The following is a 21,546-nucleotide window of genomic DNA, read 5'->3' as shown; positions in this document are numbered from 1 at the left end:
TCCTTACTGAGTCTTGGTCATCCTCTTTTAGGAATTTTGGTGAAACTTTTGCTGTTGACTTAGATATATCAAAGCTTTTAATAAAGTCTGACACAAGCTCTAATTTCTGAACAACCCTCCTACAGCTTCTATCCTCCTCTCTGTAACTTCATCTTGTTTCCTTTCTGACCATTCTATTGCTTCTGCAGTAGATCCATCTACTTCTTCTAGATCCATTAACAGTGATGTTCCTCAGGGTTCTGTCCTGTCACCAATTCTCTTCCTATTATTCATCAACGATCTAAACCAAACTTCTTGTCCTATCCACTCCTAAGCTGATGATACCACCCTGCACTTTTGCACATCTTTTCGTAGACATCCAATCCTTCAGGAAGTAAGTAGTTCTCACTGGGAAGCCACAGAATGCTTGACTTCTGATCTCTAAAATTTCTGATTGGGGCAGAGTAAACTTGGTATTGTTCAGTGCCTCAAAAATTCAATTCCTCTATCTGTCAACTCAACATAATCTTCCAGACAACTATCCCCTCTTCTTCAAAGACACTCAACTGTTCCCCTATTCTATATTAAACATCCTCAGTCTGTCCTTTACTTATAATCTAAACTGGAAACTTCACATCTCATCTCTAGTGAAAACGGCTTCTAAGAAGTTAGGAGTTCTGAGTCGTCTCCACCAGTTTTTCTCACCCCCCCAGCTACTAACTCTATGCAGGGACCTTATCTGTCCATGTATGGAGTATGCTTCACATGTATGAGGGGATTCCACTCATACCACTCTTTTAGACAGGGTGAAATCAAAAGCTTTTCTTTTTATCAACTCCCCTCCTCTAACTGATTGTTCAGCCTCTCTCTCATTGCTTCAGTGTTGCATCTCTTGCTATCTCCTACTGCTATTTTCATGCTAACTGCATGCCTCCCCTCCTCACATAGCCTTGCTGTACTAGCCTTTCTTCTGTCTTTCACCCCTATTCTGTCCACCTTTCTAATGAAAGAGTTAACCAGTATTCTCAATCATTCATCTTTCTCTGGTAAACTCTGGAACTCCCTTCCTGCTTCTGGATTTCCTACTTCTTCTTGAACTCTTTCAAGAAGGAGGTTTCAAGACACTTATCCTTTAATTTTTGACGACCACTTTTGACTCTGTTTGGGGACTGGCACTCAGTGAGCCTCTTTTTTTTTTTTTTTAATTATATGAGGATGAGGCAGTAGACACCTGCCGAAATGATAATTACTCCCAATGAGGTCTAAAGCACTGTTCAGGGGGTGCTGTGAACTTACCATTAAACCCAGCTGTGACCTCACTGAACATTTCCCTTTGTGTCTCACAACACGAGGGGGCAGTCACAACCTGCCCTCTAAAGACAACTCTCTTCCTCCACACAAAACTACAAGCACCTAATAACACACACACCCTTCACTCAAAAATTTCAAAATTATCATGGCGACTCCTGCACCAGCCTTGGAGTCCCCAACTGGGGAGGGGACCATAAATGTCCCCAGGTCTGACTGCCTTTCTGTCGACGACCCTAAGTGTCTTGACACCCCCCTCAACTTTTTCTTCATTAACTTCTGCAACATTCGCAGTCTAAGATCTAATTTTCAATCTGTAGAACACCACCTCTCCTCTTCAAAAGCTCATCTTCTTTTCCTCACTGAAACTCAGGTGTCTGAGGCAACTGACAGTAGCCCCTTTTCTGTTCCCTCCTACTTTCTCTATCCTCATTTTCAATCCAAAGCTGGATGTTGCGTTTATGTGCACAATGACTTAACCTACTCTCGTGCCCATGCTCTTGAATCTTCAGAGTTTTCCACCATCTGGCTATGACTACAGAGTCACTCTCAAACAAAATTTATCTGTGCTGTATACCTCTCACCTAACTCCTCTGACTATAAGAAATTCTTTGAGTATATCCTGACCCTCTTCCCTTTTGCAGAGATCTCCATTCTTGGAGACTTCAATGTTCACCACCAGCTTTGGCTTTCCTCTCCCTTCACTGACCATCCTGGTGAACTAGCCTTCAACTTTGCTATCCTCCACGACCTAGAGCAATTGGAGCAACACCCTACTCGTATTCCTGACCGTCTTGGAGATACGCCCAACATTCTTCACCTTTCCCTGACCTCTAATCCTTCTGCTTATGGTGTCACCCTTTCTTCTCCATTGAACTCCTCCGATCACAATCTCATCTCTGTATCTTGTCCTATCGCTCCAGTCCCTCCTCAGGATCCCCCTAAGCGAAGGTGCCTCTTGCATTTTGCCTCTGCTAGTTGGGGGAACCTGAGGAGGTATTTTACTGATTTTCCTTGGAATGACTACTGTTTTCATGTCAGAGACCCGTCTTTGTGTGCTGATAGTGTCTGGCATGTCTCACTTTTTCTCGACCTAAACCTTCCAAACCTTGGTTTAACACAGCTTGTTCTCGTGCTATACATGATAGAGAGGTGGCCCACAAAAAGTACTTAAGCCTTCCATCACCAGAATCTCATGCACTTTATATTTCTGCTCGGAACCATGCTAAGTCTGTTCTCCAACTAGCCAAAAACTCCTTCATTAACAGAAAGTGTCAAAACCTTTCAAGATCTAACTCTCCTCATAAATTCTGGCATCAAGCCAAAAATATCTCCAATAGCTTTGCTTCTTCTTCTTTCCCACCTTTATTTCAACCAGATGGCACCACTGCTATCACATCTATTTCTAAAGCTGAACTCTTCCCTCAAACCTTTGCTAAAAACTCTACCTTGGATGATTCTGGGCTTGTTCCTCCCTCTCCTCCACCCTCTGACTACTTCATGCCACCTATTAAAATTCTTTGCAATGATGTTTTCCATGCCCTCACTGGCCTAAACCCTCAGAAGGCTTATGGACCTGATGGGGTCCCTCCTATTGTTCTCCAAAACTGTGCCACCATGCTTGCACCTTGCCTAGTCAAAATCTTTCAGCTCTGTCTGTCAACATCTACCTTTCCTTCTTGCTGGAAGTTTGCCTACATTCAGCCTGTTCCTAAAAAGGGTGACTGTTCTAATCCCTCAAACTACCGTCCTATTGCTATAATTTCCTGCATATCTAAAGTTTTTGAATCTATCCTCAACCAGAAGATTCTTAAACATCTATCACTTCACAACCTTCTATCTGATCACCAGTATGGGTTCCATCAAGGCCACTCTACTGGTGATCTTCTGGCACATAGAGTCTGGCACAAAGCTTTGATTTCCAAACTACCCTCCTACGGCTTCTATCCTTCTCTCTGTAACTTCATCTCAAGTTTCCTTTCTGACCATTCTATTGCTGCTGTGGTAGACGGTCACTGTTCTTCTCCTAAACCTATTAACAGTGGTGTTCCTCAAGGTTCTATCCTGTCACCCACTCTCTTCTTATTATTCATTAATGATCTTCTAAACCAAACTTCTTGTCCTATCCACTCCTACGCTGATGATACCACCCTACACTTTTCCACGTCTTTTCATATATGTCCAACCCTTCAGGAAGTAAACATTTCACGCAGGGAAGTCGCAGAACGCTTGACTTCTGATCTTTCTAAAATTTCTGATTGAGCAGAGCAAACTTGGTATTGTTCATTGCCTCAAAAACTCAATTCCTCCATCTATCAACTTAACACAACCTTCCAGACAACTATCCCCTCTTCTTCAATGACACTCAACTGTCCCTCTCTTCTACACTGAACATCCTCGGTCTGTCCTTTACTTATAATCTGAACTGGAAACTTCACATCTCATCTCTAGCTAAAACAGCTTCTATGAAGTTAGGTGTTCTGAGACGTCTCTGCCAGTTTTTCTCACCCACCCAGCTGCTAACTTTGTACAAGGGCCTTATCTGTCCATGTATGGAGTGTGCTTCACATGTCTGGGGGGGTTCCACTCATACTGCTCTTCTAGACAGGGTGGAATCAAAAGCTTTTCGTTTCATCAACTCTTCTCTAACTGAGTGTCTTCAGCATCTCTCTCTCATCGCCGCAATGTTGCATCTCTACCTGTCTTCTACCGCTATTTTCATGCTAACTGCTCTTCTGATCTTGCTAACTGCATGCCTCCCCTCCTCCCACGGCCTAGCTGCACAAGACTTTCTTCTTTCTCTCACCCCTATTCTGTCCATCTCTCTAATGCAAGAGATAACCAGTATTCTCAATCATTCATCCCTTTCTCTGGTAAACTCTGGAACTCCCTGCCTGCTTCTGTATTTCCACCTTCCTATGACTTGAATTCCTTCAAGAGGGAGGTTTCAAGACACTTATTCTTCAATTTTTTGACTACTGCTTTGGACCCTTTTATGGGACTGGCATTTCAGTGGACATTTTTTTTTTATTGGATTTTTGTTGCCATTGGCCTACATAAAAAAAAAAAAAAAATTGTTGCTCTTAGCCAGTGTCCCTCCTACATAAAAATACGCTTCAAACCTTTTGTTTCACTATAGATCACTTTTAATTGCTTAGTTAAGCTGATTTATATATAATTATGATGAATAAAAATTATAATAAAACCCAAAATAACCCAATAAAACCTTACCCCCAAAAAATAAAATCTCCCCCAAAAAATCCCAATGGGTTGGGTTTTTTAAACCCAAGTAGTTTCAATCCTGGTATACAAACAGAGGGAATAACAGAAATCTAAAGGTATTGGAAGAAAATAAGGGAGATTTTTTTGCAATTTTGGAGACAAAAAGCAATAAAATGTTAGTAAATGAATGGAACAACACTTTATTTTTGCCTTTATTTTCTTAAGTTAGTCACTAGTGCACCTCTATCATGCAGATTACAAATATATGTGAACATACTCAGTTATAATTTACTCTCTGACACTAATCAATTGTCACCTGTACCCAGCTGTTATGTTAGTCACACAGGCAGTCAGTTTGCCTCAGTCTTACTGTGATGTAGGGGAATCAAAACCCTAACACAAGACTGGCCACAACAAGTTTCTGAGGAGTCCATGACACTGGACAGGGTAACACTAGCACAGGGAGAGGAAGTGGGCCATCACTGCTACCCACAGTGATGCTAGTTTCTGCTGCTGCCTCCACTGCTGCCACCAACCCCTTTCATTAGCTATGTGTGTCAACAACAGCTTGGTGTGGTTTTTTAATGAGTGACCTCAATAACCTAAATGTAGACAATGACTACATACACATTCACACTCAAAATATACCTATGAGAGTAAAAATACTATTCTTCCACTCCTGCTGGAAAGGCAAGGTCACTGTTCTTTGTTTTACATTTTATACCTATTCACTGTTAGATGAACATGGCCTAAAGCACAAACTCACCTTGTCCCCTCCCTGTCCAAGATTCAAACATGGGAGTTGTTTCATCTTTCAAAGTATACTTCTACATTCTTACATACCCATGTTTTCACCCATCTCTTAACTCTTATGTGTTCACCTGTCCCTCCTAACTTAATTCTTTAACCCTTAGGCTTTCTGCCAAATAAATAAACTAGCTTCCATACTGACTCTCAATATTTTTCTGAAGAGCTCAAACACATTAGTCTGCTTCTCTCCCCACCCCTTCAGAGCTTACATGAGATTGAGTATCACTCCTAGAGCCATAAACAAGATGCCATGAGTTACAAATAACATTTTCTCTAATATCATTCTCAGTGTTGAAAATTAATTAACATGCTCATTGTCAATAATAATTAAACTAGAAATTTTTTTGCCACATACCTTTCCAAAAGATTTATTACAGCAGAGCGTCCAAGTGTGATGAGAGGTCTGATGAATGCTAAACTTGCCACTAGTAGACTGAGAGTAAAGGTTGCCTCAATATTCCTGAAAATAAATAACTGAATAAATAAACACACAAATAGATAGTCACTGCATGGATCAATAACACTTCCTAACAGAGTACTTCTATGTAAGTTATTCACTAAAATATGTATATGACAGCCTTACTTTATCATGATATATTATATACAGTGTTCCAACTGCCTATTTGCAGTTCAGCATTCACAGTTTCACATATTTGCAGATATTTTTCCTAACCTAACTTATGGGGAGTTTTCAGAGTTGCCAGATGTCACCGCTATCTCAGCCCAAAGGGCCTGGATCATTCTTTCAATTATCGTAAATTAAACTGTTTTCTCTGGTAGTCTGGAAATATTTTAATTTTTGAGGAGCCTGTCTCAGCCAGGTCGAAACCATTGCTTTCATTAAAACTCTAACGTGAATTGTGTCTAATGCAAACCAGTAGTGGAACCAAACCCCTGCATTAGTGGTGATCTTATTGTATTGAGCAACATGGCCCACAAAATACTTTGACTACTTAACTTCCAAAGTGGAGCACATTCCAACTCTCTTCCCTTTTGTGGAGATCACCATTCTTGGAGACTTCAATGTTCACCACCAGCTTTGGCTTTCCTCTCCCTTCACTGACCATGCTGGTGAACTAGTCTTCAACTTTGCTATCCTCCATGACCTAGAGCAATTGGTGCAACACTCTACTTGTATTCCTGACTGTCTTGACTTTTTCCTAATCTCTAATCCTTCTGATTATGCTATTACTCTCTCTTCTCCATTGGGCTCCTCCAATCACAATTTCATATCTGTATCTCAACCCATCATTCCAATCCCTCCTCAGGATCCCCCTAAGCGGAGATGCCTCTGGCATTTTGCCTCTGCCAGTTGGGGGAACCTGAGGAGGTATTTTGCTGATTTTCCTTGGAATGACTACTGCTTCCATGACAGAGACCTGTCTCTGTGAGCCAAGCACATAACAGAGGTGATAGTGTCTGGCATGGACACTCGACCTTAAACCTTCCAAACCTTGGTTTAACACACCCTCTTCTCATGCTATACATGATAGAGAGGTGACCCACAAAAGGAACTTAAGCCTTCCATCACCAGAATCTCATGCACTTTATATTTCTGCCCGGAACCATGTCAAGTCTGTTCTCCAACTAGCCAAAAACTCCCTCATTAACAAAAAGTGTCAAAACCTTTCAAGATCTAACTCTCCTTGTGACTTCTGGCATCTAGCCAAAAATATCTCCAATAACTTTGCTTCTTCTTCTTTCCCTCCTTTATTTCAACCAGATGGCACCACTGCTATCACATCCATCTCTAAAGCTTAACTCTTTGCTCAAACCTTTGCTAAAAACTCTACCTTACATGATTCAGGGCTTGTTCCTCCCTCCCCTCCACCCTATGACTATTTCATGCTACCTATTAAAACTCTGCAATGATGTTTTCCATGCCCTCATTGGCCTAAACCTTCGGAAGGCTTATGGACCTGATGGGGTCCCTCCTATTGTTCTCTGAAACTGCACTTCCGTGCTTGCACCTTGCCTAGTCAAACTCTTTCAACTCTGTCTGTCAAGATCTACCTTTCCTTCTTGCTGGAAGTTTGCCTACATTCAGCCTGTTCCTAAAAAGGGTGACTGTTCTAATCCCTCAAACTACTGTCCTATTGCTTTAATTTTCTACCTATCTAAAGTATTTGAGTCTATCCCTCAACAGGAAGACTCTTAAACATCTATCACTTCACAACCTTCTATCTGATCGCCAGCATGGGTTCTGTCAAGGCTGCTCTACTGGTGATCTTCTGGCTTTCCTTACTGAGTCTTGGTCATCCTCTTTTAGAGATTTTGATGAAACTTTTGCTGTTGCCTTAGACCAGGGATGCTCAACTTCTTTTAGTGAAGGTCCAAGAACACAGTTTTCTATACGTCAAAGGTCCGAATGATGATTTATAAAATAGGGATATAAATCTGATACACATAAGAATGCAAAACATTTTATTTCAAATTACAAGTACACAACTTTAAACTTCAAAGTTATTCATAATTCCAACTTCAGAAAAAAATCAATTCTACAATAATAATAATAGTACTATTACTATTTGCAAAGAAATCCTTTCTAATTGCCAAAGAGAAATCCAAAGAAAATATCTTTTAAACTCATTATAATGCCAGTACTGCACTAACTGAAAACGTAAAGTTTGTAAACATTACTCAGGTACATTTGTCACAAAATGATTGAATTTTGCAAATGCTCATTAATGTGAAAAGTTACATTTCTTGTTCTTTGCAATGTCCTTGAACTTTGGAACAAAGGATGTGACAGACAATCTCAGACATTAGTGAAGGTGTTCATTGGTCAGTTCTAGAGCGGTATTTGGTTTTCACTAAATTCATTGTAGAAAAAGCAGATTCACAACTGTAAGTAGATCCAAACATTGTCAGAACATGCACTGCAACTTTATGCAGACTAGGAAAATAATTGTGTGATACCTTCTGTGTCCAGAATGTGACAGGATCATACTGAGCACTCTCCTCTTTTAGGATCATATTTTCATGCAGATCAATTAGTTCCATTTGAACTGATGCAGCATTTACCCATTTGAATGCCTGTTTTGCTTTGTGTGAAAACAAGGTTACATTTGAAACCATGAAGGGGTTCTGAATAAAAAGCAACAGCAGACTTCCTAGTGAAAAATCACCAAAACGATCTTTGAAGTTGCCAATTCAGTATAATTATGACCTTTCTTTCCCTTGGTATGCTCCAAAAGTCTGGGAAAGTGATGAAGTTCTCCCTGCAAGTCATTTTTGAAAAGTTCCAGCTTCTTCTGGAAAGCATGAACAGATGAAATAAGATCACACACTGTATTGTTTTTTCCTTGTAGTTTGACATTGAGAGCATTGAGATGAAAAGTGATGTCTGTTAAGAATGCTGTCTTTTCCATCTCCTTTTCATCTTCCAAAAAGTCTAAAAACTTATTTGCTTTGGCGGCACTTTGTTGGCTTCTAAGGAATTCTTGTACTTCTTTTCTGATACTCCAAAATCTTTCCAAAACCTTGCCCTTGCTAAGCCACTGTACATTGTTGTGCAGGAGTAGATCATCATAGCTGGTACTAACCTCACTTAAAAAGTTACGCAGTAGCCGATGCTGTAGTGATGATGATGCTCTCAAGAAGTTGGCTAACTTCATAATTTTTTCCATGATCACAGCATAGTCCCCTCCAAAACTAGCACAGAGGATGGGCTGGTGAATTATGCAGTGGTATGATATTAAGTCAGGATGATCCTCTTTTAACCGTCCAACTAGTCCCCTTTCTCTTCCAATCATTGATGGAGCGCCATCTGTAGTGATTGAAACTACGGACTTCAGATCAAGCCCCCGTTCTGTTAGCATCATTTTCATAGCCTCATAGATATCTTCTCCACATGTTCGGGCTTCCAGGCTTGCCACACCAAGCAGATCCTCACAGTATCCCTTCTGTGCAACATCATAAAATCTGACAAAGACAAGAAGCTGGGCACTGTCAGTTGCATCTGTTGACTCATCTACAGCCAGAGAAATGCATGATGCATTTTGCATTGCATTATCAAGTTATGACGTCAAATCTTCAGCTAATATTGCAGTCCTTCTCATTGCTGTGGAATCTGACAGTGGGATTTGCTTAATTTTATCTTTAACCCTTTCCTTCCGGCAATCGTATATATACGATTGCAAAAATGCGTCCGTAGCGACGGCGATCATACTGGTAATCAAGAATTTTCGCGCCTCAATTTTGAGGTCCAAGCGCGGTTTCTCGAGTCAGATGGTGTGAGTGGAAGTGTCTGGCATGTTTCCACATGTAATGTTGTCACTAGCTATGGAAATTTAGTGGTAACTAAGCTATTTTCCCTTTCTCCGGGCGACACTTGGCAACCCCAGCGACCCGCCGGGTGGAAAGCACTCGCCGGGTGGAAAGCACCATGATAAGTGTGAAGAGACATCCTGATAAGAGCCAAGGATCTCAGATCATAACTCACCATGGAGCAGGACACAACATATGTATTTAGCAGTGCTTCTGAGTTTGAAGACAGTGACAGTGAATATTTAGAAGAAGATGAAGAAAGCGAAGACATTAGTGAGGACTCGAAAAATAATTTACAGGATCCACCTGTTTTATCAGAACAGAGAGATGATACCTATCATTCTTTCATGGTAATTTTTTTCATTATCTTCGATTTTATAATAAAATGGTAGAAGGTAACTTGTCAGAGAGAGAGAGAGAGAGAGAGAGAGAGAGAGAGAGAGAGAGAGAGAGAGAGAGAGAGAGAGAGAGAGAGAGAGAGAGAGAGAGAGAGAGTGTTTGCGTGCGGCGTCATCGCTCTCCGGGCTGTTTCTGGATGACGGATCACACAGCAGGAGGAGGAATCCTTTATAAGGCATAAACTCAACTTTGAGAGGTCACATCGAGCTACAAAGTATATAATTGTATTCAGAATAACAAAGAGAAAATAATTATTACTATTCAAACAATTTTCTGACAATTTCTAGGTTTACCATTTTTAGCCGTCATACAAAACGAAAAAATAATTTAAGCGCCGGAAGGAAAGGGTTAATGTCATCCTTTTGTTTACCCTCAAACAGTGTTTCAGTAACCTCCAACATACATTCTTTGACTGTCTCTGCATCAGAAAATAGTTTTTTGTGTCTTCCTAAAATCCACGCTACTTTCAGTGAACATTCAACTGCTCTTTCTTGGAGAGTCATGGAATTAATGAGAACATTAGTAAAGCTCTTGTACTATAATTTGAGCTGATTTACTTTTCTTGTGCGTGTCTCAGTGTTCTGGGGATAATTCTTTTCAAAGTTACTGTGTTTTGTTTCACAGTGGCGTTTCACATTGCCACTTTTCACAACAGCAATGGATTCACTGCATATCAAGCAGACTGGTTTTGAACTTTTGCAGGGAGAATGAATACATAGTTATCTGTCTATTCATCTTTAAAGGAACGATTTTCACTGTCAACTTTTCTTTTCTTGGAGCAAGCCATTTTCCTCTCACAAACACACGTAACTACCGTTTGCTTGGGCTGCTTGAACTTCTCTTTACCAAGCAAATCCTCCTGAAAATGGAAACAAATAGGAGATGTTAACAACAACGGTGTTTCCACGTCTTTTCTCATGCCACAATCATCACCACCGTAGCACGCAAACCCCCATGATGATATCATACCAGTTTAGCAGTTAATTTTATCAAATTACTTTGAATACTGATGAGCTTACATACATAACACCGTTCTGCAAATGTACATTCAATACTATGTTCAAACTCACCGTAGTTTGAATGAAGTGCACACTGCACAGGTTGCTGCTTACAGCCAGCGTCATCTGTTGTAAACAAACAGGTATTGGACCTGTAGTACGATTTTCTATTATCTGTTGAGTCACAGAAAATGGGGCGAATATCGATGTTTCAGGTATAACTGAAGTTTTTGAAAATGTCGTGAACTACTTCATTAAGTTGCAATGCTTAATAGTTGCAAAGCAAGTGTCCTATTTTCGTCGTGGATGTGTTTCCCAAAACCAAGACAGTGTGTGTGTGTGTGTGTGTGTGTGTGTGTGTGTGTGTGTGTGTGTGTGTGTGTGTGTGTGTGTGTGTGTGTGTGTGTGTGTGTGTGTCTGTGTGTGTGTGTGTGTGTCTGTGTGTCTGTGTGTGTGTCTGTGTGTCTGTGTGTGTGTCTGTGTGTCTGTGTGTGTGTCTGTGTGTCTGTGTGTGTGTCTGTGTGTCTGTGTGTGTGTCTGTGTGTCTGTGTGTGTGTCTGTGTGTCTGTGTGTGTGTCTGTGTGTCTGTGTGTGTGTCTGTGTGTCTGTGTGTGTGTCTGTGTGTCTGTGTGTGTGTCTGTGTGTCTGTGTGTGTGTCTGTGTGTCTGTGTGTGTGTCTGTGTGTGTGTCTGTGTGTCTGTGTGTGTGTCTGTGTGTGTGTCTGTGTGTCTGTGTGTGTGTCTGTGTGTCTGTGTGTGTGTCTGTGTGTCTGTGTGTGTGTCTGTGTGTCTGTGTGTGTGTCTGTGTGTCTGTGTGTGTGTCTGTGTGTCTGTGTGTGTGTCTGTGTGTCTGTGTGTGTGTCTGTGTGTCTGTGTGTGTGTCTGTGTGTCTGTGTGTGTGTCTGTGTGTCTGTGTGTGTGTCTGTGTGTCTGTGTGTGTGTCTGTGTGTCTGTGTGTGTGTCTGTGTGTCTGTGTGTGTGTCTGTGTGTCTGTGTGTGTGTCTGTGTGTGTGTCTGTGTGTCTGTGTGTGTGTCTGTGTGTGTGTCTGTGTGTGTGTGTCTGTGTGTCTGTGTGTGTGTCTGTGTGTGTGTCTGTGTGTCTGTGTGTGTGTCTGTGTGTCTGTGTGTGTGTCTGTGTGTCTGTGTGTGTGTCTGTGTGTGTGTCTGTGTGTCTGTGTGTGTGTCTGTGTGTCTGTGTGTGTGTCTGTGTGTCTGTGTGTGTGTCTGTGTGTGTGTCTGTGTGTCTGTGTGTGTGTCTGTGTGTCTGTGTGTGTGTCTGTGTGTGTGTGTGTGTGTCTGTGTGTCTGTGTGTGTGTGTGTGTGTCTGTGTGTGTGTGTGTGTGTCTGTGTGTGTGTGTGTGTGTGTCTGTGTGTGTGTGTGTGTCTGTGTGTGTGTGTGTGTGTCTGTGTGTGTGTGTGTGTGTCTGTGTGTGTGTGTGTGTGTCTGTGTGTGTGTGTGTGTGTCTGTGTGTGTGTGTGTGTGTCTGTGTGTGTGTGTGTGTGTCTGTGTGTGTGTGTGTGTGTCTGTGTGTGTGTGTGTGTCTGTGTGTGTGTGTGTGTGTCTGTGTGTGTGTGTGTGTGTCTGTGTGTGTGTGTGTGTGTCTGTGTGTGTGTGTGTGTGTCTGTGTGTGTGTGTGTGTGTCTGTGTGTGTGTGTGTGTCTGTGTGTGTGTGTGTGTGTCTGTGTGTGTGTGTGTGTGTGTCTGTGTGTGTGTGTGTGTGTGTCTGTGTGTGTGTGTGTGTCTGTGTGTGTGTGTGTGTGTCTGTGTGTGTGTGTGTGTGTCTGTGTGTGTGTGTGTGTGTCTGTGTGTGTGTGTGTGTGTCTGTGTGTGTGTGTGTGTGTCTGTGTGTGTGTGTGTGTGTCTGTGTGTGTGTGTGTGTCTGTGTGTGTGTGTGTGTGTGTCTGTGTGTGTGTGTGTGTGTCTGTGTGTGTGTGTGTGTGTGTCTGTGTGTGTGTGTGTGTCTGTGTGTGTGTGTGTGTGTCTGTGTGTGTGTGTGTGTGTCTGTGTGTGTGTGTGTGTGTCTGTGTGTGTGTGTGTGTGTGTCTGTGTGTGTGTGTGTGTGTGTGTGTGTGTGTGTGTGTGTCTGTGTGTGTGTGTGTGTCTGTGTGTGTGTGTGTGTGTGTCTGTGTGTGTGTGTGTGTGTCTGTGTGTGTGTGTGTGTGTCTGTGTGTGTGTGTGTGTCTGTGTGTGTGTGTGTGTGTGTCTGTGTGTGTGTGTGTGTGTCTGTGTGTGTGTGTGTGTGTCTGTGTGTGTGTGTGTGTGTCTGTGTGTGTGTGTGTGTGTCTGTGTGTGTGTGTGTGTGTCTGTGTGTGTGTGTGTGTGTCTGTGTGTGTGTGTGTGTGTCTGTGTGTGTGTGTGTGTGTCTGTGTGTGTGTGTGTGTGTCTGTGTGTGTGTGTGTGTCTGTGTGTGTGTGTGTGTGTGTCTGTGTGTGTGTGTGTGTGTCTGTGTGTGTGTGTGTGTGTCTGTGTGTGTGTGTGTGTGTCTGTGTGTGTGTGTGTGTGTCTGTGTGTGTGTGTGTGTGTGTCTGTGTGTGTGTGTGTGTGTCTGTGTGTGTGTGTGTGTGTGTGTGTGTGTGTGTGTGTGTCTGTGTGTGTGTGTGTGTGTGTCTGTGTGTGTGTGTGTGTCTGTGTGTGTGTGTGTGTGTCTGTGTGTGTGTGTGTGTGTGTCTGTGTGTGTGTGTGTGTGTCTGTGTGTGTGTGTGTGTCTGTGTGTGTGTGTGTGTGTGTGTGTGTGTGTGTGTGTCTGTGTGTGTGTGTCTGTGTGTGTGTGTGTGTGTCTGTGTGTGTGTGTGTGTGTCTGTGTGTGTGTGTGTGTGTCTGTGTGTGTGTGTGTGTGTCTGTGTGTGTGTGTGTGTGTCTGTGTGTGTGTGTGTGTGTGTGTGTGTCTGTGTGTGTGTGTGTGTCTGTGTGTGTGTGTGTGTGTCTGTGTGTGTGTGTGTGTGTGTCTGTGTGTGTGTGTGTGTGTGTGTGTGTGTGTGTGTGTGTCTGTGTGTGTGTGTGTGTGTCTGTGTGTGTGTGTGTGTGTCTGTGTGTGTGTGTGTGTGTCTGTGTGTGTGTGTGTGTGTCTGTGTGTGTGTGTGTGTGTCTGTGTGTGTGTGTGTGTGTCTGTGTGTGTGTGTGTGTGTCTGTGTGTGTGTGTGTGTGTGTGTGTGTGTGTGTGTGTGTGTGTGTGTGTGTGTGTGTGTGTGTGTGTGTGTGTGTGTGTGTGTGTGTGTGTGTGTGTGTGTGTGTGTGTGTGTGTGTGTGTGTGTGTGTGTGTGTGTGTGTGTACTGGGGTCCGTACAACAGCTATCCGTGGTCCGGATTTGGACCGCAGTCCGCCAGTTGAGTACCACTGCCTTAGACATATCAAAACTTTTGATAAAGTCCAGCACAAAGCTTTGATTTTCCAAACTATCCTCCTACGCCTTCTATCCTTCTCTTTGTAACTTCATCTCAAGTTTCCTTTCTGACCATTCTATTGCTGCTGTGGTAGACAGTCACTGTTCTTCTCCTAAATCTATTAACAGTGGTGTTCCTCAGGGTTCTGCCCTGTCACCAACTCTCTTCCTATTATTCATCAATGATCTAAACCAAATATCTTGTTCTATACACTCATATGCTGATGATACCACCCTCCACTTTTCCACGTCTTTTCATAGACATCCAACCCTTCAGGAAGTAAACAGCTCATGCAGGGAAGCCACAGAATGCTTGACTTTTGATCTTTCTAAAATTTCTGATTGGGGCAGAGCAAACTTGGTATTGTTCAATGCCTCAAAAACTCAATTCCTCCATCTATCAACTCGACACAACCTTCCAGACAACTATCCCCTCTTCTTCAATGACACTCAACTGTCCCTCTCTTCTACACTGAACATCCTCAGTCTGTCCTTTTCTTATAATCTGAACTGGAAACTTCACATCTCATCTCAAGCTAAAACAGCTTCTATGAAGTTTGGCATTACGAGATGTCTCCACCAATTTTTCTCATCCTCCCCCAGCTGCTGACTCTGTACAAGGACCTTATCCATCCATGTATGGAGTATGCTTCACATGTCTGAAGGTTTTGCTTATAGCACTCTTTTAGACAGGGCGGAATCAAAAGCTTTTCATCTCATCAACTCCTCTCCTCTAACTGACTGTCTTCAGCCTCTCTCTCATCGCCACAATGTTGCATCTCTAGCTATCTTCTACTGCTATTTTTATGCTAACTGCTCTTCTGATCTTGCTAACTTCATTCCTCTTCCTACCTCTAGCCTTGCTGCACAAGACTTTCTTTTTTCTCTCACCCCTATTCTGTCCACCTCTCTAATGCAAGAGTTAACCAGTACTCTCAATCATTCATCCCTTTCTCTGGTAAACTCTGGAACTGCCTGCCTGATTCTGTATTTCCACCTTCCTATGACTTGAATTCCTTCAAGAGGGAGGTTTCAAGATATTTATCCTTCAATTTTTTACTACCACTTCAGAAGGGACCGGCATCTCAGTGGATTTTTTTTTTTTTTTTTTTTTGCCCCTGGCTGGTGTCCCTTCTGCAAAAAAAAAAAAAAAAAAAAAAAAAAAAAAAAAAAAAAAAAAACTTTTCTATAGGCATGTGAATGGCAAACTGAAAGATAAAGGGAGCATAGAGAAACTGAGGGTGGATAGAGCTGTGTATCAGAACCTGATAAAGATGGCAGAAATGATGGATAGGGGATTTAAGTTTTTACAAGGGAAAAACAATTTATCAGACCACCAGACACACAGGAAAATAGAATAACAATGGAAATTCAGTTAACAGTACAGGAAGTTGAGGAGATCAAGAATCTAGATGTGAGGAAAGCAGCAGGACTGGATAGAGTGCCAGGATGGATCGTAAGAGAATGCAGTAAACAGTTTACAGATAAATGACATACCATCATATGTGCTTCCATTACTGAAGAAATAGTTCTACAGAATTGGAAGAGGGCAAACATCATGTCTATATTCAAGGGAGGAGACACACAAGACCCACTCAGTTACAGACCAATCTCACTGACAAGTGTGATGGCAAAAGTATGGAAAGAAATAATAAAAAAAAAAATTAAAAAATGACCAAATTTTTGGAAGAAATGAGATCCTTTCAAAATGGCAATTTAGATTCAGAAAGGGAAGATTTTGTTTTACAAACTTCCTGTGTTATCATCTGAGAGCAATTAATATAATATGAGAGAGAGATTGGTGGGCAGATTGCATTTACCTAGACTTAAGGAAGGCATTTGACAAGGAAATTGGAAGTTGGAAAAGAAAATGTAGCCAGCCATGTGAGTTTCTTTGTAGATGACATTAAACTATTGAGAAGAGCAAAGAATATTAAAGACTGCAAGGAACTGCAAAGAGACTTAGATAAGGCATGAGAGTGGAGCAACATATAGCAAATTGAATTTAACTCTGTAAAGTGTAAAAAGATGGAACTTGGAAAGAGTAATAGGTGTAGATATAACTATAAGATGGGAAATGACACAATTAACAAGACAACAGAGGAAAAAGGCCTGGGGAGTGATATTTTCAGAACTGTCACTGGATAAGCATATCAATAAGGTAACATATGAAACTCTCAACCTATTAACAAATATAAGAATGGCCTTGGAATATCTGGATGAGAAAATGATAAGAAAAATAATTATCACAATGATATGTCCAAGACTCAAATATGCAGTGGTAGTTTGGTCACCACATGGAGAGAGAGAGAGAGAGAGAGAGAGAGAGAGAGAGAGAGAGAGAGAGAGAGAGAGAGAGAGAGAGAGAGAGAGAGAGAGAGAGAGAGAGAGAGAGAGAGAGAGAGAGAGAGAGAGAGAGAGAGAGAGAGAGAGAGAGAGAGACACAAGAAAGTTTGAAAAAGTACAGCACAGAAAATACACTCAACTTACTCAATTACATATGCACCAAACAGCACAACCACCACATGGGTACCAATCACGGAACAGACACTCAGCAGCACCACCAAGAAGGTCTCAAATATCTGCAAATAATAGTCAAATGTTACATAGGCATGGTTATAAAATCAGGGCATGATATGGTTATAAAATAAAATGACATGGTTGTAAAATTAGTAGGAATAGTCAGACAGGACATTTTTAGCAGAAAAGTTTTATGTGCTGTGTTCATTGTTTTACTCACCAATCACTCACATGATGTTTTCCATCTTAGTGTTATTTTTTAGTTACCTGTTACTGCATTGACAATATATCTGTATTTGTATTTTTGTATTTTATATTCTTATATGAAAGAAATAATAATGTGCATCAAATATGAGTTTGTATAAAGTATGAAGGTCTTTGTGAAATGAACTGTGATGTTCTTTTGTTTTCAACTCCTTACTTTGCAATTTGATGTGCTTATACACTTGATGAGTCTGGCAATTTTTGCTGTCAGCCACATGTTAAAACTGTGAGATGGGTTTAGAGGAGAATTAAATGAGGAAAAAAGGTATGCACTATGTGTTTATAAATATTCTTATGTTAAGAGTTCATTGTCTAAGGTAACACTGATTACATGATTATGTGTTGACATAACAAATAATTTGGATAAACTGTATGTTATGTTAACAGTATCATGTTAAGTACACTGTCAATGTAGCTGAGAACATTATTACATTTCAGTTTTATGGTATGCTTGGTGACTACTTAATAAAGCCAAAGGATGGTGTGATCTCTAAACTTGCATGGCAATATCCAATAAAGCAGCCTCTGTAAACCCACAATGTACCCAGAGTGGGAATATTACTACTACAGCACTGTTAGACTAAACTATTTTTATAATCTTAAGGTTGTGTTGTGAAGTTATCAACATTTGTTATTCCAACAAATAACATTTTATTGCCTCCTGTTTTCCTGATATAATATATTTTGTGCAAAATCACTTATGATTTCACCACCAGTAATGACTTGTGTAATAATCAGTTCAGCTTTCACCCAGGGAGATCTACTGAGGACCAACTATTGCTAACATAATGATATCTCCCACTATGCACTGGATCAAGGAGGCAATGTCAACCTCATTCTTTTTACTTTTCCAAGGTCTTTGACACAGTATGCTACAGTATCCTATTTGACAAACTAAGCAACCCCAGTTGCACATAAAACCTTTAGGTTTGGATCAGAGATTTTTTGACCAACAAAGTGATGAATGTTGTACTTGATCATAAACTGAGTTACCCTTGTGATGTAGTGAGTGGAGTGCCACAAGGCTCTGTTCTTGGTCCATTACTTTTTCTTTTATACATTAATTTTCTCACTCACATTAGGTCAAGTACAAAAATTTTTCCTGATGACCTTAAAACATACATCACAGTTAAGAGAAGCTCTCCAAATGTTCTTGTGCAAGACAAGGCTATTTGTCAAACAGATATTTACCATCTACATAAAGTGGCATCCTCTTGGGGATTATCTATGAATACCAATAACTGTGTAGTATTATAATTCAATAAACAGCCTGTGGATCGGTCAAATTTACCAGTATCTGGCTTATACTATAGGACACACTCAGTCCAATTGGGAAACTGGAAAAACTGCCACGATCACCAGCTAACTTAATTGTACACTAAAAACTTGGTATGCCAGAAAAAAATCTATGCGTTACTTGTGTGTTATCAAACCAACTAATATTAGGAACATTTTTAGCCACCATCATCAAACAGAGAGCAAGAAATGTGGCAAAACAAGCTGAAAGTTAAGCACATTATCTCGGGTTTGGGATGTATTATAACCTTACGACAAATGCTATTTTTTCCTCTCTATATAAGTTTACTTTATCCATTTAAGTTGTACAATTAACAGCTACACACTTCTAATCTCAGATGGTCTTATAACATGGAACTGTTAAGTGTTAACAAACTAAATTTGGCACTCAAGACATGTGGCTCGTGTGGTGCTGGGCTCTGGCAGGGTCCATGCCCTGCAGCTGAGTTGCTAGTTGCATGTTTTCCTTGCAGTCTTACAATGTTGGATGAGTTAGGATTCTCTCTCTCTCTCTCTCTCTCTCTCTCTCTCTCTCTCTCTCTCTCTCTCTCCAAGCAAGAGATATGATCACTTCTATGTTGCTAGATGGGCCTAGTGCATGTGTATGTGACATAAAAGTGATTGTATCTCTCGCCTAGAGAGAGAGAGAGAGAGAGAGAGAGAGAGAGAGAGAGAGAGAGAGAGAGAGAGAGAGAGAGAGAGAGAGAGAGAGAGAGAGAGAGAGAGAGAGAGAGAGAGAGAGAGAGAGAGAGAGAGAGAGAGAGAGAGAGAGAGAATGGGAAATAGAGCTGTGCAACTTTTTTTTTAACAATTCTCTTGTGGCTATGGCGGACAAGGTGGTTGTATTGGTCTGAGCTCCTCTCTTTTCCTGCCCTGCCTGCCAACTGCCATCACTTTTTTGCTGGTCCTAGACTACAGTTTGACTCCTCAACATCTGGTTGGTTATTCCTAAGAACTAACACAAGTAAAATACTACTATGGCTAGTGGAGGTAGAGGAAATAGAGGTCGCAGCTGCAGTGGTGGCCATGATCAAGCATGAAACAATAACATTATATATTGTATTACATAATACATTGTACACATTAAACAACCAAACTCTGGTAGGTACAGGGTACAAGAAAGATTTAGGAGTTATAGTTGGCTCTGAACTCTGTCTAGGGAAACAATGCATAGAAGCCAGAAACAAGGCAAATAGGGTACTAGGATTCATTTTTAGGAATGTTAAAAGTAGAAGGCCGGAAGTAATATTAAAGTTATACTTGGCGCTGGTCAGACCTCATCTAGACTACGCTGTGCAGTTCTGGTCCCCACATTACAGGAAAGATATAGGTCTATTAGAATCAGTACAGAGGAGAATGACTAAAAGGGTACAGGGGATGAGGAGTATTCCTTACGAGGCGAGGTTGAAGCTGTTAAATTTACATTCTTTAGAGAGACGTAGGTTAAGAGGGGACCTGATAGAAGTCTTTAAGTGGTATAAGGGTTATATCAAGGGAGATGTAAGCAAAATTCTTAGGATCAGCAACCAGGGTAGAACAAGAAATAATGGGTTCAAGCTTAAAAAATTTAGGTTTAGGAAGGAGATAGGAAAAAATTGATTCTCAAATAGAGTGGTAGATGAGTGGAACGGACTCAGTAATCATGTAGTTAGTGCTAGGACACTAGAGAGCTTTAAGAGAAGATTAGACAAGTTTATGGATGGGAATAACAGATGGAAATAGATAGGTGTGTTTCATACAGGGACTGCCACGTGTAAGCCTGGTCGCTTCTTGCAGCTTCCCTTATTTCTTATGTTCTTATGTTCTTATGTTCTTATAACCCTTCTCCTACCTTACCTTCCCACCCTGACAGGCACACTACTGCTAATCCTGCTAACCCCAGCACTGAGGATCACTGTGCAACTTGTAACCAAACAGTAGGTGATGTCTGTATTGGGTGTGATCATTGCACCAAATGGTTCTGCCCATCTGCCATGTGTTTGGGTCTTCCTGATGAGCTGGTCAGGAGGATCAGACAGTTTGGTGATGAAGCCATTGCCTATATTTGCACAGAATGTTATTCTACTATTTCGGCATCAGGCTCTGATAATCCAGCTTTCAAACAGCTACTGCAAACTATAAAGAAGTTATGCAAAACAGTGCATACTTTGTCAACTATGGTAGCAAGGCTGACCATATCACCCACTCACTCCTGGCCGTCTGCACCCCACCCAAACCTCACCACTGCTGCCCCAGACAGCATACCTGATGAAAATACCAGGCATCTGATCAGGGAAGAAATTCGTGAGATGAACAAAAGACAGAAGAGAGTAGCATCTCTTATCATCCAACATTCTGTTTAAGCAGCACTTCACCTCAGTTACCCGTCATCTGTTGGGAAACCATGCAAATTTCACTGACCTCATATACATTAACAGGAACAAAAAACTATACAGGTTGAAAATCCCCAACAGTAAAGTCTTGAAATCACTGCTTGATGAGGCCAAGAACCTGAAAGGCTCCCAGTCTAATGGGATTTTCATCAGCGGAGACCTAACCTATGCCCAGCAATGGGTCTTGGCTCGTCACCGACAGGTGCTTAATAACAGTACACCCCAAGACTAGCAGGTCTCAGCTCATGGTGATGAGACCACCCCTGACTCAGGGGCAGGGCCTGCCAGGCACACTGGTAGCAATCATATTCCCCAAACTGGGGCTGGGCCTGACTCTCACTCTGAAACCACTGCTACCCAAAGTGCATGTGCAAGGACCCCAGGTCACAGGGACACTCCTAATTTTTTAAACTCAAGAAAGAGACTAATCAGCTAGTAACCACCTAGCAAAAACTTCCTTATGCTTCGAATGGGTCTGTGCAATGTAATTAGTGTAATCAATAAGGTTAATGAAGTAAATGATCTCATGCATGACTGTGATATAGACATTATGGCAATTACCGAATCCTGGCTTCTCTCAAGCATTCCTAACTCTTTTGTGTCAGAGCAAGGCTATCATCCATTAGCCTGCACTGACTTAACTTTTCAACTAAGGAAAGAGTTGGCTGAATGTCAGGAGCATTCCAGTGGACAGATAGGGAGTGGTGAGTCACACACTGTTCTGACTCA

At 41.4% G+C, this 21,546-nt stretch overlaps 1 protein-coding gene across 1 annotated transcript in view; it reads right to left on the bottom strand.

Annotated features, from left to right (window-relative positions):
- LOC135099742 (phosphatidylinositol-glycan biosynthesis class F protein-like) overlaps positions 1-21,546 on the bottom strand; it is a 32,191-nt gene that overhangs the window by 6,145 nt on the left and 4,500 nt on the right. The window contains exons 2-3 of the mRNA XM_064002236.1: positions 16,856-16,947; positions 5,675-5,779 (exon numbers count right to left, since the gene is read on the bottom strand). Coding sequence (XP_063858306.1) covers positions 5,675-5,779; positions 16,856-16,947 — 197 coding nt within the window. The remainder of the gene's footprint in view (positions 1-5,674; positions 5,780-16,855; positions 16,948-21,546) is intronic.

Source organism: Scylla paramamosain, chromosome 4, assembly GCF_035594125.1.
Source record: "Scylla paramamosain isolate STU-SP2022 chromosome 4, ASM3559412v1, whole genome shotgun sequence".
In the NCBI taxonomy this organism is placed as follows: domain Eukaryota; kingdom Metazoa; phylum Arthropoda; class Malacostraca; order Decapoda; family Portunidae; genus Scylla; species Scylla paramamosain.
Note: the sequence above shows the minus strand (reverse complement) of the source record. Positions and strands in the feature narration are given on the sequence as shown.